Genomic DNA, 12,500 nt, shown 5'->3' on the forward strand with positions numbered 1-12,500 from the left:
GCTCTGTCCTGTTGCTCTGTCATGTTGCTCTGTCATGTTGCTCTGTCATGTTGTTCTGTCCTGTTGCTCTGTCATGTTGCTCTGTCCTGTTGCTCTGTCATGTTGTTCTGTCCTGTTGCTCTGTCATGTTTCTGTCATGTTGTTGTTCTGTCATGTTGTTCTGTCATGTTGTTCTGTCATGTTTCTGTCATGTTGTTCTGTCATGTTGTTCTGTCCTGTTGCTCTGTCATGTTTCTGTCATGTTGTTCTGTCCTGTTGCTCTGTCATGTTGCTCTGTCATGTTTCTGTCATGTTGCTCTGTCATGTTTCTGTCATGTTGCTCTGTCATGTTGCTCTGTCATGTTGTTCTGTCATGTTGTTCTGTCATGTTGCTCTGTCATGTTGTTCTGTCCTGTTGCTCTGTCATGTTGCTCTGTCATGTTGTTCTGTCATGTTGCTCTGTCATGTTGTTCTGTCATGTTGCTCTGTCATGTTGTTCTGTCATGTTGTTCTGTCATGTTGTTCTGTCATGTTGCTCTGTCATGTTGTTCTGTCCTGTTGCTCTGTCATGTTGCTCTGTCATGTTGTTCTGTCATGTTGTTCTGTCATGTTGTTCTGTCATGTCGTTCTGTCCTGTTGCTCTGTCATGTTGCTCTGTCATGTTGCTCTGTCATGTTGTTCTGTCATGTTGCTCTGTCATGTTGCTCTGTCATGTTGCTCTGTCATGTTGTTCTGTCCTGTTGCTCTGTCATGTTGCTCTGTCATGTTTCTGTCATGTTGCTCTGTCATGTTGTTCTGTCATGTTGTTCTGTCATGTTGTTCTGTCATGTTGCTCTGTCATGTTGCTCTGTCATGTTGCTCTGTCATGTTGTTCTGTCATGTTGTTCTGTCATGTTGCTCTGTCATGTTTCTGTCATGTTGTTCTGTCCTGTTGCTCTGTCATGTTGCTCTGTCATGTTTCTGTCATGTTTCTGTCATGTTGCTCTGTCATGTTGCTCTGTCATGTTGCTCTTGCTCTGTCATGTTGCTGTTGCTCTGTAGCATTGCTCTCTAGTTGTCTTGTGTTGTTGGAGCAACTTCTCTCCAAAGACCAAACAGTGGACTGTTTGGTTTCCTGTTTCCTCCACAATCACTTCCACATGTTGTGCCCATATTCGGTCATTTGACAGGCTGCTTCCTGTCTCTTTCTCTGCCTGCCGGCTGTTATTTCTTTAAACTTGAAATAAAGTTCCAACGTTTCTTTTACTAAAGAGACGAAGTGTGAAGCTTCACTGTGGACCTGTCTGTCTGCCTTCCAACCTGTCTGTCTGTTTAGTTTATTAGTTTAGTCCACAGAACGGACAAAATGTAAAACATGCAAACATGACGTGAAACAAACAGAATAATAAACATGAATAAAGAGCAGTAATACATCAGTAATGTATCCAAAGAAAGATCAGATGAATACAAAAGTGATGGAAAACATCAAGTAGTTCATGTCAAGTGGTTAGTGGCCTTTAATTGTTTTTTAAATGATGATTATTATCTGTATGAGTTATGAGGAGGAAGTAAACTACAAGCAGTAACTGTGCGTTTGAGGAGGTTTGCTCTTGGGGTTGGAGCCATCAAGTGACCTACACTAGAGTTCCTTGTGTCATGGTTATGTCTGTTACATGTTACATATATATATATATATATATATATATATATATATATATATATATATATATATATATATATATTGTAACTGATTGAATTAATATTAATGTGTCTGATTCAATATTACCTTTCTGAAAAACAAGAGAAGGCTGTAGTGAAGTTTAGTTTCCACTGAGAACCATCCAGTTCTTATTGAAGACTGGAGTGCTGATCTGGAACCAGTTGTAGTCTGTTCATGTCCTTCTTAGCAGCTGCTGACCATATGAATGTATAGCAGATGACAAAAGACCAAGAACTGTAACACCTGACGTACAATAGAGTTAAATAAGTAAAGCACTTCCTGGTCATCGCTTTGTCCCTCCTACTTTTAGTGACAATGCCGTCAATGTGCTCCGACCACGACAACTGTTCGTCCAAGCCTAACCCAGTAGTCTGGTCTTCTTGACCTGTTCTAGAGCCCAGTCTGACACCATTGAGCCAAACACAATACTGTTAGGGTCACTTTCACCCAATCAGACACTCTCTCCAGGTCCTGATTCAGAATGGTTTGTTTGAAGCATAGCTATACAGTGTTGTATCATCTGCATACATTACCATGTTGCCATTCTTCATTGACAAAGGGAGATCATTTGTGAACAGAGTGAGGGGCCTAAGCAACTTCCTTGTGGAACCCCACAGCTAACGTATCTATAGTCTGATGAACTACTGTTATAAAAGACTCTTTGTGATCTCTCAGAAAGATAACTGACTATCCAATAGAGTTCCATAATGCTGAATCCATAACTTTCAAGTTTAGTAATCATAATATCATGGTCTATTACATTAAATGCAGCACTAAAGTCAAGCAAGACTTTGCCCACCATTTTCTTATTGTCCATCTGTATCAGCCAATCACCAGTTAGCTAGGCAGTTGCTGTAGAGTGAATCTGTCTGTATGCATGCTGGGAACTAGTAATGAGTTTATTCCGAATAAAATAATCCTGCATTTGTTTGCAAACGATTTTCTCCAATAATTTGCTCAAAATGGGCAGTGAACTAATTGCACATGTGAAGGCTGACTTATTGTCATTTGGTGTTGGAATCACCTTCAACACTTTCCAGACCTTTGAGCACCGTTCATTAAGCATCTGTTGAAGAGGTGACACATTGGAGTAGATACCTGATCAGAAGCAGTTCACTATCTAGATGGTCTACACCAGCCAGTTCACCCTCTAGATGGTCTCTACCAGCCAGGTTCACCCTCTAGATGGTCTCTACCAGCCAGGTGCACCCTCTAGATGGTCTTTACCAGCCAGGTGCACCCTCTAGATGGTCTTTACCAGCCAGGTTCACAATCTAGATGGTCTCTACCAGCCAGGTGCACCCTCTAGATGGTCTCTACCAGCCAGGTCTACCATCTAGATGGTCTCTACCAGCCAGGTCTACCATCTAGATGGTCTTTACCAGCCAGGTTCACCATCTAGATGGTCTCTACCAGCCAGGTGCACCCTCTAGATGGTCTACACCAGCCAGGTTCACCCTCTAGATGGTCTCTACCAGCCAGGTTCGCCCTCTAGATGGTCTTTACCAGCCAGGTTCACCCTCTAGATGGTCTCTACCAGCCAGGTGCACCCTCTAGATGGTCTTTACCAGCCAGGTTCACAATCTAGATGGTCTCTACCAGCCAGGTCTACCATCTAGATGGTCTCTACCAGCCAGGTCTACCATCTAGATGGTCTTTACCAGCCAGGTTCACCATCTAGATGGTCTCCACCAGCCAGGTGCACCCTCTAGATGGTCTACACCAGCCAGGTTCACCCTCTAGATGGTCTCTACCAGCCAGGTTCACCCTCTAGATGGTCTCTACCAGCCAGGTGCACCCTCTAGATGGTTTCTACCAGCCAGGTCTACCATGTAGATGGTCTTTACCAGCCAGGTTCACAATCTAGATGGTCTCTACCAGCCAGGTCTACCATCTAGATGGTCTCTACCAGCCAGGTTCACCATCTAGATGGTCTTCACCAGCCAGGTGCACCCTCTAGATGGTCTTTACCAGCCAGGTTCACCCTCTAGATGGTCTCTACCAGCCCGGTTCACCCTCTAGATGGTCTTTACCAGCCAGGTTCACCCTCTAGATGGTCTCTACCAGCCCGGTTCACCCTCTAGATGGTCTACACCAGCCAGTCTATCAATAGAGACAACAACATCCTCTCAGCTCTACATCACATTGGCAGTTGTTATCCTTCATCATATAATTCTCAGAGCAGGAGGAGCCGTCAGTGGGTATCAAGCTCTTTGTGAGGTTATCAATAACCAATCAATATTTAAATCACCCACAAAAAACACTTCTCGCTTTTCATCACTAGATTTATCAAACGTTGAGTCTAAGCATGACTTATCCACCTATAGCAGCAACTGTCTGTCTGCTTGTCTGTCTGTCTGTCTGCCTGCTTGTCTGCTTATCTGTCTGTCTGTCTGTCTGCCTGCTTGTCTGCTTATCTGTCTGTCTGTCTGTCTCTCTGCTTGTCTGTCTCTCTGTCTGTCTGTCTCTCTGTCTGTCTGTCTGTCTCTCTGCTTGTCTGTCTGTCTGTCTGTCTCTCTGTCTGTCTGTCTGTCTCTCTGCTTGTCTGTCTGTCTGTCTGCCTGCTTGTCTGCTTATCTGTCTGTATGTCTGTCTGTCTCTCTCTCTGTCTGTCTGTCTGTCTGTCTCTCTGCTTGTCTGTCTCTCTGTCTGTCTGTCTGTCTCTCTGTCTGTCTGTCTCTCTGTCTGTCTGTCTGTCTGTCTGTCTGTCTGTCTGTCTGCCTGCTTGTCTGTCTGTCTCTCTGTCTGTCTGTCTCTCTGCTTGTCTGTCTCACTGTCTGTCTGTCTCTCTGTCTGTCTGTCTCTCTGTCTGTCTGTCTGTCTGTCTGCCTGCTTGTCTGTCTGTCTGTCTGTCTGTCTGCCTGCTTGTCTGCTTATCTGTCTGTCTGTCTGTCTCTCTGCTTGTCTGTCTCTCTGTCTGTCTGTCTCTCTGTCTGTCTGTCTGCCTGCTTGTCTGCTTATCTGTCTGTCTGTCTGCCTGCTTGTCTGTCTGTCTGTCTGTCTGCCTGCTTGTCTGCTTATCTGTCTGTCTGTCTGCTTGTCTGTTTCTCTCTCTGTCTGTCTCTCTGCCTGACTGTCTGTCTGCTTGTCTGTCTCTCTCTCTGTCTGTCTCTCTGTCTGCTTGTCTGTCTCTCTGCCTGTCTGTCTGCTTGTCTGTCTGTCTCTCTGTCTGTCTATCTGCTTGTCTGTCTGTCTCTCTGCTTGTCTGTCTCTCTGCTTGTCTATCTGCTTGTCTCTCTGCCTGACTGTCTGTCTGCTTGTCTGTCTCTCTCTCTGTCTGTCTCTCTGTCTGCTTGTCTGTCTCTCTGCCTGTCTGTCTGCTTGTCTGTCTGTCTCTCTGTCTGTCTATCTGCTTGTCTGTCTGTCTCTCTGCTTGTCTGTCTGTCTGCTTGTCTGTCTGCTTGTCTGTTTCTCTCTCTGTCTGTCTATCTGCCTGTCTGTCTCTCTCTCTGTCTGTCTCTCTGTCTGCTTGTCTGTCTCTCTGCCTGTCTGTCTGCTTGTCTGTCTGTCTCTCTATCTGCTTGTCTGTCTGTCTCTCTGCTTGTCTATCTGCTTGTCTGTCTGTCTGCTTGTCTGTCTGTCTCTCTGCTTGTCTGTCTGTCTGCTTGTCTGTCTGCTTGTCTGTTTCTCTCTCTGTCTGTCTATCTGCCTGTCTGTCTCTCTCTCTGCTTGTCTGTCTCTCTGCTTGTCTGTCTGTCTGCTTGTCTATCTGCTTGTCTGTCTGTCTGTCTCTGTCTGTCTGCTTGTCTGTCTCTCTGCTTGTCTATCTGCTTGTCTGTCTGTCTGCTTGTCTATCTGCTTGTCTGTCTGTCTGTCTCTCTGTCTGTCTGCTTGTCTGTCTCTCTGCTTGTCTATCTGCTTGTCTGTCTGTCTGTCTCTCTGTCTGCTTGTCTGTCTGTCTCTCTGCTTGTCTATCTGCTTGTCTGTCTGTCTGTCTCTCTGTCTGCTTGTCTGTCTGTCTCTCTGCTTGTCTATCTGCTTGTCTTTCTCTAAGCTGTAACTTCCTGTCTATTCTCTGGTTACAGGTGTGAGGGGGTGGAGCCTGTTGCTTTGTCTCAGTAGTTCAGGGAGAAGCTTTCTGAGGAGAATCTCCTTCTCTCACCTGCAGCGTCATCAGACGGTGAGACTCACCTGTCCATCAGAGAGTCACATGGTGCTACCTGAGTTGTTCTGCACTCACCTGTGTCTCTGTGTCCTCAGGTGAACTTGTTGCCCAGGATAATTGAGGCCTTTTCTGATGCAGGTGGAGGACTGTGTCACTTCTACACTCAATCACACCTGACAGGTGACTCGCACAGGAAACAGTTGACAGGTTACCTGTCCAGGTGACTCGCACAGGAAACAGTTGACAGGTTACCTGTCCAGGTGACTCGCACAGGAAACAGTTGACAGGTTACCTGTCCAGGTGACTCACACAGGAAACAGTTGACAGGTTACCTGTCCAGGTGACTCGCACAGGAAACAGTTGACAGGTTACCTGTCCAGGTGACTCGCACAGGAAACAGTTGACAGGTTACCTGTCCAGGTGACTCGCACAGGAAACAGTTGACAGGTTACCTGTCCAGGTGACTCACACAGGAAACAGTTGACAGGTTACCTGTCCAGGTGACTCACACAGGAAACAGTTGACAGGTTACCTGTCCAGGTGACTCCCACAGGAAACAGTTGACAGGTTACCTGTCCAGGTGACTCCCACAGGAAACAGTTGACAGGTTACCTGTCCAGGTGACTCCCACAGGAAACAGTTGACAGGTTACCTGTCCAGGTGACTCGCACAGGAAACAGTTGACAGGTTACCTGTCCAGGTGACTCCCACAGGAAACAGTTGACAGGTTACCTGTCCAGGTGACTCCCACAGGAAACAGTTGACAGGTTACCTGTCCAGGTGACTCCCACAGGAAACAGTTGACAGGTTACCTGTCCAGGTGACTCCCACAGGAAACAGTTGACAGGTTACCTGTCCAGGTGACTCCCACAGGAAACAGTTGACAGGTTACCTGTCCAGGTGACTCCCACAGGAAACAGTTGACAGGTTACCTGTCCAGGTGACTCCCACAGGAAACAGTTGACAGGTTACCTGTCCAGGTGACTCGCACAGGAAACAGTTGACAGGTTACCTGTCCAGGTGACTCGCACAGGAAACAGTTGACAGGTTACCTGTCCAGGTGACTCGCACAGGAAACAGTTGACAGGTTACCTGTCCAGGTGACTCGCACAGGAAACAGTTGACAGGTTACCTGTCCAGGTGACTCCCACAGGAAACAGTTGACAGGTTACCTGTCCAGGTGACTCCCACAGGAAACAGTTGACAGGTTACCTGTCCAGGTGACTCGCACAGGAAACAGTTGACAGGTTATCACAGTCACGGGATTCGTACTTGTCCAAACAGATGAGTTATTTACTTTTTTCAAAATAAGAGCTCACTGCCATTCAAGATTCACCTGAGACTTTTGAAATTGTCAGGTGTCAGCCAGCAGCTTCAAAGACTCACATACTTGTTTCTGTTCCATTGTCTCAGAATCAGAATTACCCATGATGCCACATGCCTGTGGATCGACCAATCAGAAGCTGCAGAATCCTCAGGACTCAGTAGTAGCCAGCAGGTGAGAATAGTCTGTCAACAAGGTGAGCGTCACTGTGATCACCTGTCTGTGTGTTCACTTTCTTCTCCTGTCTGTCAGAGGCTCACTTGCTGGAGCTCCGCCTCCTGCTCTGGTTGCCATGGTGAATATTTACGTCCTGGTGACATCAGTGAAGCCCCTGACTTCCTTCCTGCATGACATCAGCGTGGTGACGACCAATCAGGAGCCGCATGGACGGCCCACAAAGGTAAAACACCTGTTTTTGGTCAAAAGGTATTTTTTTATTGTTTGTATTATTATAATTTGTATATTTATTATATTGATATATTTTTTATTTATTTGATTTAATTTGATTTAATTGTTACTTTTTGTTTTTACATTTTATTCTTAGGAACTATATTTTCCTGTTTTATTTCTACATTTTTCTTCTGATCCTCTAACTGAACGTTCTCGCTGCTGCTCTTCAGCTCAGGGACTTCCTGCTGCAGCAGCTGGGACCGACCGCATCCCATGATGCATTGGGGCAGATAAAGAAGGTGACAGGTGACGTGCTGCTGGCCGCCCTGTCGACCAATGAGAAGCAACAAACTCTCAACCGGTAAATATTAACAAGCTCCTCACAGAGATGACACAAACTAAGTGAATCAAGGTTTAGTGTGGTTATTGATTGATCGATTATTGATGGTGTGTTGCAGGTGTGTGTTGTGTTACCAGCTACTGACCTTCACTCTGCTCTTCAGCGGCTCCATCACACCTGTCGTAGTTCAGGTGAAAGAGAGTCTGTTGGCCTCTTTATGTTCATATTACCAATCTATGGATTGTGACCCTTCAAAATAAAGTGTCTAAGTGTGTAGAAGAACAGCTCCACAGTTCAAACTACTGCTGTCTCTCTGATCGCTGTCCTGCTCTTCTTTTGAAAACACATTGAGCAGGAATCTCTTTTATTTTGAAAACACATTGAGCAGGAATCTCTTTTATTTTGAAAACGCATTGAGCAGGAATCTCTTTTATTTTGAAAACACATTGAGCAGGAATCTCTTTTAATTTGAAAACACATTGAGCAGGAATCTCTTTTAATTTGAAAACACATTGAGCAGGAATCTCTTTTATTTTGAAAACACATTGAGCAGGAATCTCTTTTAATTTGAAAACACATTGAGCAGGAATCTCTTTTAATTTGAAAACACATTGAGCAGGAATCTCTTTTATTTTGAAAACACATTGAGCAGGAATCTCTTTTAATTTGAAAACACATTGAGCAGGAATCTCTTTTATTTTGAAAACACATTGAGCAGGAATCTCTTTTAATTTGAAAACACATTGAGCAGGAATCTCTTTTATTTTGAAAACACATACGAGTGAATGCTCTTTAGCATGTTGCTACATGTTTCCTTTTCTTTCCTTCTTTCATTCTCTTTAGCTTCCTTTGTTCCAAATATATTTTCCTTCCTCACCGTTTCATTTTTTTCTTACTTTCTCTTAAGCTTCCTTTTCCTTCCTCACCGTTTCCTTTCCTTCTTACCTTCTCTTCAGCTTCCTTTCTTCCCAATAATGTTTCCTTCCTCACCTTTTCCTTTCCTTCTTACCTTCTCTTCAGCTTCCTAATAATTTTCCTTCCTCACCGTTTCCTTTCCTTCTTTCCTTCTAACCTTCTTACCTTCTCTTCAGCTTCCTTTCTTCCCAATAATGTTTCCTTCCTCACCTTTTCCTTTCCTTCTTACCTTCTCTTCAGCTTCCTTTCTTCCCAATAATGTTTCCTTCCTCACCTTTTCCTTTCCTTTCCTTCTTACCTTCTCTTTAGCTTCCTGATAACATTTCTTTCCGTCCTCACCTCCTGAGGTGATGATGATTCTTACAGTCCTGAGATCAGCTGGTCTTCAGGTCCAGACCCTCAATGTCCACCAGAGGGCAGCAGAGGCTCAGCAGCATGTTTTCTTCTTCAGGTGGAAACTGATCTGACGTTTTCTTCTCTGAGCCACGACACGTTTGACGGACAGATCACCAAAGACCTGATCCTGGAGGACACACTCCGCTTCCTGCACCTGTCCTCAGAGACACGCACACAGACACAGGTGGGACAGGGGAGACAGGTGGGACAGGGGAGACAGGTGGGACAGGGGAGACAGGTGGGACAGGGGAGACAGATGGGACAGGGGAGACAGGTGGGACAGGGGAGACAGGTGGGATAGGGGAGACAGGGGAGACACGTGAGACAGGGGAGACAGGGGAGACAGGTGGGACAGGGGAGACAGGTGGGACAGGGGAGACAGGTGGGACAGGGGAGACAGGTGGGACAGGGGAGACAGGTGGGACAGGGGAGACAGATGAGACAGGGGAGACAGATGAGACAGGGGAGACAGGTGGGACAGGGGAGACAGGTGGGACAGGGGAGACAGGTGGGACAGGGGAGACAGGTGGGATAGGGGAGACAGGTGGGATAGGGGAGACAGGTGGGACAGGGGAGACAGGGGAGACATGCGAGACAGATGAGACAGGGGAGACATGTGGGATAGGGGAGACAGGGGAGACATGTGAGACAGGGGAAACAGTTGGGATAGGGGAGACAGGGGAGACAGATGAGACAGGGGAGGCAGGGAGACACGTGAGACAGGGGAGACAGGTGGGATAGGGGAGACAGGTGGGATAGAGGAGACAGGGGAGACATGTGAGACAGATGAGCAGGGGAGGCACGGAGACACGTGAGACAGGGGAGACAGGGGAGACAGGTGGGATAGGGGAGACAGGTGGGACAGGGGATACAGGGGAGACATGTGAGACAGATGAGACAGGGGAGACAGATGAGACAGGGGAGACATGTGAGACAGGGGAAACAGGTGGGATAAGGGAGACAGGTGGGATAGGGGAGACAGGGGAGACATGTGGGACAGATGAGACAGGGGAGGCAGGGAGACATGTGAGACAGGGGAGACAGGTGGGACAGGGGAGACAGGTGGGACAGGGGAGACAGGTGGGACAGGGGAGACATGTGGGATAGGGGAGACAGGTGGGACAGGGGAGACAGGTGGGATAGGGGAGACAGGTGGGATAGGGGAGACAGGTGAGACAGGGGAGACATGTGAGACAGATGAGACAGATGAGACAGGGGAGACATGTGGGATAGGGGAGACAGGGAAGACATGTGAGACAGGGGAAACAGGTGGGATAGGGGAGACAGGTGGGATAGGGGATACAGGGGAGACATGTGAGACAGATGAGACAGGGGAGACATGTGGGATAGGGGAGACAGGGGAGACATGTGAGACAGGGGAAACAGGTGGGATAGGGGAGACAGGTGGGATAGGGGAGACAGGGGAGACATGTGAGACAGATGAGCAGGGGAGGCACGGAGACACGTGAGACAGGGGAGACAGGTGGGATAGGGGAGACAGGTGGGATAGGGGAGACAGGGGAGACACGTGAGACAGGGGAGACAGGGGAGACAGGTGGGACAGGGGAGACAGGTGGGACAGGGGAGACAGGTGGGACAGGGGAGACAGGTGGGACAGGGGAGACAGGTGGGATAGGGGAGACAGGGGAGACATGTGAGACAGATGAGACAGGGGAGGCAGGGAGACACGTGAGACAGGGGAGACAGGTGGGACAGGGGAGACAGGTGGGATAGAGGAGACAGGGGAGACATGTGAGACAGATGAGACAGGGGAGACAGGGAGACACGTGAGACAGGGGAGACAGGGGAGACAGGTGGGATAGGGGAGACAGGTGGGACAGGGGAGACAGGTGGGATAGGGGAGACAGGGGAGACACGTGAGACAGGGGAGACAGGGGAGACAGGTGGGATAGGGGAGACAGATGAGACAGGGGAGACAGGGGAGACAGATGAGACAGGTGGGACAGGGGAGACAGGGGAGACAGGGGAGACAGATGAGACAGGTGGGACAGGGGAGACAGGGGAGACATGTGAGACAGATGAGACAGGGGAGACAGGTGGGACAGGGGAGACAGGTGGGATAGGGGAGACAGATGAGACAGGGGAGACAGGTGGGATAGGGGAGACAGGTGGGACAGGGGAGACAGGGGAGACATGTGAGACAGATGAGACAGGGGAGACAGGTGGGACAGGGGAGGCAGGGGAGACAAATGAGAGGTGAGACAGGTGAGAGAGGGAGACAGGTGAGAAAGATTAAACGGATGAGACAAGTGAGACAGGGGAGAAAGGGGAGGCAGGGAGACACGTGAGACAGGTCAGACAGATGAGACAGGTGAGGCAGGGGAGACAGGGAGACACGTGAGACAGGTCAGACAGGTGAGACAGGGAAGACACATGAGACAGCTGAGACAGGTGAGACAGGGAAGGCAGGGAGACACGTGAGACAGGGGAGACAGGGGAGACAGGTGGGATAGGGGAGACAGGTGGGACAGGGGAGACAGGTGGGATAGGGGAGACAGGGGAGACACGTGAGACAGGGGAGACAGGGGAGACAGGGCAGACGCGTGAGACAGATGAGACAGGTGAGACAGGGGAGAAAGGGGAGGCAGGGAGACACGTGAGACAGGTCAGACAGGTGAGACAGGGGAGACATGAGACAGATGAGACAGGGGAGGCAGGGAGACAGGTGAGACAGGGAAGACACATGAGACAGATGAGATAGGGGAGGCAGGGAGACACGTGAGACAGGTCAGACAGGTGAGACAGATGAGACAGGTGAGACAGGGAAGACACATGAGACAGATGAGACAGGTGAGACAGGTCAGACAGATGAGACAGGTGAGACAGGGAAGACACATGAGACAGATGAGACAGGTGAGACAGGTGAGACAGGGGAGGCAGGGAAGGCAGGGGAGGCAGGGAGACATGTGAGACAGGTCAGACAGATGAGACAGGTGAGACAGGGGAGGCAGGGGAGACAGGGGAGACAGGTTAAACAGGGGAGACAGGTGAGACAGATAAGGCAGGGGAGACAGGTGAGACAGGGGAGACAAATGAGACAGATGAGACAGGTGAGGCAGGGCAGACAGGTGAGACAGGGCAGACAGGTGAGACAGGGGAGACAGGTGAGACAGGGGAGACAGGTGAGACAGGTGAGACAGGGGAGACATGTGAGACAGGTGAGACAGGGAAGGCAGGGGAGGCAGGGAGACACGTGAGACAGGTGAGACAGGTCAGACAGATGAGACAGGTGAGACAGGGAAGACACATGAGACAGGGGAGGCAGGGAAGGCAGGGGAGGCAGGGAGACATGTGAGACAGGTCAGACAGATGAGACAGGGGAGGCAGGGGA

At 48.8% G+C, this 12,500-nt stretch overlaps 1 protein-coding gene across 1 annotated transcript in view; it reads left to right on the plus strand.

The window, feature by feature from the left end:
• cped1 (cadherin-like and PC-esterase domain containing 1) overlaps positions 1-12,500 on the plus strand; it is a 35,147-nt gene that overhangs the window by 9,905 nt on the left and 12,742 nt on the right. Inside the window, exons 3-9 of the mRNA XM_034526313.1 lie at positions 5,704-5,798; positions 5,879-5,963; positions 7,197-7,281; positions 7,360-7,507; positions 7,728-7,858; positions 7,956-8,028; positions 9,204-9,332. Coding sequence (XP_034382204.1) covers positions 5,704-5,798; positions 5,879-5,963; positions 7,197-7,281; positions 7,360-7,507; positions 7,728-7,858; positions 7,956-8,028; positions 9,204-9,332 — 746 coding nt within the window. The remainder of the gene's footprint in view (positions 1-5,703; positions 5,799-5,878; positions 5,964-7,196; positions 7,282-7,359; positions 7,508-7,727; positions 7,859-7,955; positions 8,029-9,203; positions 9,333-12,500) is intronic.

This window comes from Cyclopterus lumpus, chromosome 23 (genome assembly GCF_009769545.1).
Source record: "Cyclopterus lumpus isolate fCycLum1 chromosome 23, fCycLum1.pri, whole genome shotgun sequence".
Taxonomy (NCBI): Eukaryota; Metazoa; Chordata; class Actinopteri; order Perciformes; family Cyclopteridae; genus Cyclopterus; species Cyclopterus lumpus.